Raw genomic sequence first — 3,490 nt, forward strand, 5'->3', positions numbered from 1 at the left:
GTAGGGAAATCGTTATTTATGCGGCATCTTCCTTTGAGCCTGAGGCAGTTTGAGGACACTATAAAAGCCAGCCCAACTTGTCAGTCTCCCAACCACTTCTCTCACCTCCTTCTCCTTGGGAACCAGGTGAGTTGGAACTCCTTTCTCCTCCACCTCCTCCTATAGGACAGGGTTTTGCCTTCAGGACAACTCAGCTGATACCCCCTCCTTGTTCTTATGTTAGTACTCTGAGATCATGGTTGTAAGATAGGGCAGAGAAAAGATGATCTGTCATGGTGAGAGGTTGAGGCTGGGCTGAGGTGGCTTTTTGGCTACAGTTCAGTCAGTATCACCCCTGGACCAGGCCGCTATCTGAAGGACCCCATTGAACTCAGGCAAAGAAGCTCTTGTTCACCCCTTCACAGCCTCTGTCTCCCCAATTGGCAAGTGCTTTGGCTTCCTTTTGGTGGAGTGGCAGGCTGTTCCTCAGCTGTTTCTGTGTTCTGCTTCCTCCCTACCCTCTCTCACAGGTGTATCACCAGCCTCAAGACATGTCCTGCTCCGACAGGTGCCAGCCCTGCCTCCCGCCCCTGCCAGCCCTGCTGTGGCCCAACCCCGCTGGCCAACAGCTGCAATGAGCCCTGTGTCAGGCAGTGCCAGAACTCCACCGTTGTCATCCAGCCCTCCCCCGTGGTGGTGACCCTGCCTGGACCCATCCTCAGCTCCTTCCCACAGAACACCGTTGTGGGCTCCTCCACCTCTGCTGCTGTTGGCAGCATCCTCAGCTGTGATGGAGTGCCCATCAACTCCGGGTGCTGTGACCTCTCCTGCATTGCCAGCCGCTACTGTGGCAACAGATGCTTCCCCTGCTAAAGCTGTTGGCAGTGTCCCCTGGCAAGAACCTCCAAGACCTCAGAAGATGCTGCTGGACAGGAGATAGAGTTTTGGGGCATTGTACTTCTTCCTTCTTCCACTCTCCTCTCTCTCTCTCTCTTTCCGTTGCTGTTGCTGTGTCCAAATGTCAGCCTAGCAGGGACCTGTTGGCCTCACCACTTCTGCAGGGCAGGCAGATGGACAATGTGCAGGAGCTCCACCCCATCTTAGTGGCTGCCCCTGGTGCTCCCTGTGAGCCACCTCCTTTTCTTCTTTAGACTCATTAAAGTTGTGCTGCATCCAAGCCTGGGCCTCTGAGTCCTCCTTCCTTCTGAGGCAACTCTTCCAGTCTGCTCTGGAGAAACGGTGGAAGAAGGGGAGAGTGGGCCTCCCTGCAGTGCATTTTGTTTTGTGTCCTTTCCCTTGGAGCTGAGGAAGACATCTCTGGCTACTCCACAGCCAATGGTCGTCAATGAAAGAGCGTCTTCAAAGGGTGGCAGGAATGGGGATGGGGAACAACAGTACCTGGGGACAGACCACAGCCTCATCTCGCTGTTTTCTTCCTGCCATTACCTGATGTAGGGTCCATGGCCAGCACGCATGGGTACAGGTAGATGAGATAGATACCTCCTTTGGTCCTTCAGTGCCTGTCAGGGCCCAGTTGCTGTCCAGACATGCAGGGCCGAGGTACTTCACAAGTCAGGATTGGTATCAACCACATTCAGGCTCACAACTGAGGCCCCACTCCCTGGGAACTCAACAACCTCATGGGCCACTGCAGCTCCAGGAGAGCACCCCGTGGCCAAAGACCCAACCCAAACATCACACAAACACTGGGTATAACCCTGCCTGTAGTCAGCTTCCATGGTTCCCCAAGTGCTCTGCATGGAGCTGTGCTGTGGAAGAAGGCTCTGACAGAAGATGGCTGTGAGGATGGAAGGAGGGGCTGATAGGAGAAATCACCCTGGCTACAACTCAGAGCCTCGTCCTCCTCGCCTTCTCTCTTGTCTCAAGAAGGAAGGGGCATGGCATGCATCCAAGGGCAAGGGTGTCTAGGGCAAGTTCCCTGTGCTTCCCTCACACCCACACTGAGCCCCGTGTAGCCCCAGTGGATCATTACACAGATTTGCAGAGCTGAAATGTCTTGCAGACTTCACATCCTCAACTCCCATCAGACATTCACCTCCAGGACAAAAAGGTTATTTGCATGGGCCTGCAGGATGACACAGATGAACAACTGACAGTTCCTCCCATAGTACCATAGAGAGAGCACTGATCAGAACAGCCCATGCCCTGTCTTTGCAGCTCATGGCAAGTGCAATTCCACCTTGGGGTGAAGGGGAGTAACAGTTCCATGGCTGGAGCTCTCTCACCACCTTCACCTTTTCTCTTTGGCCACTAACACCAGCCCCTCACAGAAAGAGGATCTTCATCTGCAGATCTCTGGGTGTACAGGAGAAATAGGGGTGCCAGGGGAGAACTGAGGGCCCTCTCCCAAGAGCTCAGCTTTGCATAGAATGGCCTCCTGCCAGGACATCAAGAGAGGAGAACCGTACTGTGCCCCTCCTCCTACCTCCCTCCTCTCCTGAAGTCTACAGCTCGTGGGGAACAGCCTTTGGTGCTTACACCTTAGAAATTTGGGACTACAAAGACAGTTGAAAACTTCTGCCCTGACCTATCTGTGAAACATTGAGGATGGATGGGCTGGAAAAGAGAGGTAATGAGGGATGGATGCTTGGGGAAAGAAATGCAGGTGAAGGGGGGATGAGACAACCAAGGGAGGAGGCGTCTCTTGTCTGTCAACAGTTCTGATGTGGGACCTTTGCTAGCAGAGTCAGAAAGAGCTGAAGAAAGCAGGTCATCAACACAGCAGCTCCCATTCACACTTTGGGGTCTCCTTGTTTGTTTGATGCTATGTCAGGAGGTCTGGTGGGCTGTGCTCTGCCCCTGGCTATAAACCTGCCACTAGTTCCCAGGTCCACAAGTACAAAGGCCAATTGACATAATTACCCACCATCCTCTAAGGGAAACAACAGTGGGAGAAAGAGATTCCTCCTGCTGTCATAGAGAGAAAGAAAAAAATAAAAATAAAACCCTCATGGCACTTCTAATGACCACAGTTGTTGCAAAACTGGCTTTCAGACACTCACCCAGCCACTTGCTCTCTCACTCTCCCTTCTCAAGCTGACAAAGGTCCTGTATTGACATAAAGACAGAGGGACCAATTACCCTCACAGGCAAAACAGACTTGGCTTGGGGAAGATTCATCTAGCTTATTGCCAATTGCAAGTGCAGCAGGATGGTGAGAAACAGACAAAATACCTAAAATACTTTCACTCCATCCCCACCTCTTTTTCACAGGCCCGATTTCCCTCCTTCATTCACGACTCTTCTATTTCCTCCACCTCCAAACAGCGCAGTGGATGTCAAATGCAGTCAGTACAAAACAGTTCCTTTCTGCCACTCTTTCCTTCTCACATTTTTCATCTGCTCCAGCGTCAGCCCTTCCCATAGGATGCAGTCTCTAAAGACCAGCTCCAGCATGGATCCTGTCCATGGGCTACAGTCCTTCCAGAGAAGACTGTGCCAGCCTGGGTCCTCCAGGGGCCACCATTCTGCCAGGAGCCTGCTTCAGCAT

At 52.6% G+C, this 3,490-nt stretch overlaps 1 protein-coding gene across 1 annotated transcript; it reads left to right on the top strand.

The window, feature by feature from the left end:
- The first annotated feature begins 102 nt into the window (after positions 1–102).
- Positions 103–852, top strand: LOC104521405 (feather keratin Cos1-1/Cos1-3/Cos2-1). Its single transcript, XM_010163387.2, is given in 3 exon segments — positions 103–126; positions 510–563; positions 565–852. Coding segments are annotated over 2 exon segments (321 nt in total). The 5' UTR covers positions 103–126; positions 510–530.
- Positions 853–3,490: the final 2,638 nt, after the last annotated feature.

The sequence above is a fragment of the Antrostomus carolinensis genome, unplaced genomic scaffold (assembly GCF_000700745.2).
Source record: "Antrostomus carolinensis isolate BGI_N321 unplaced genomic scaffold, ASM70074v2 scaffold102, whole genome shotgun sequence".
Taxonomy (NCBI): domain Eukaryota; kingdom Metazoa; phylum Chordata; class Aves; order Caprimulgiformes; family Caprimulgidae; genus Antrostomus; species Antrostomus carolinensis.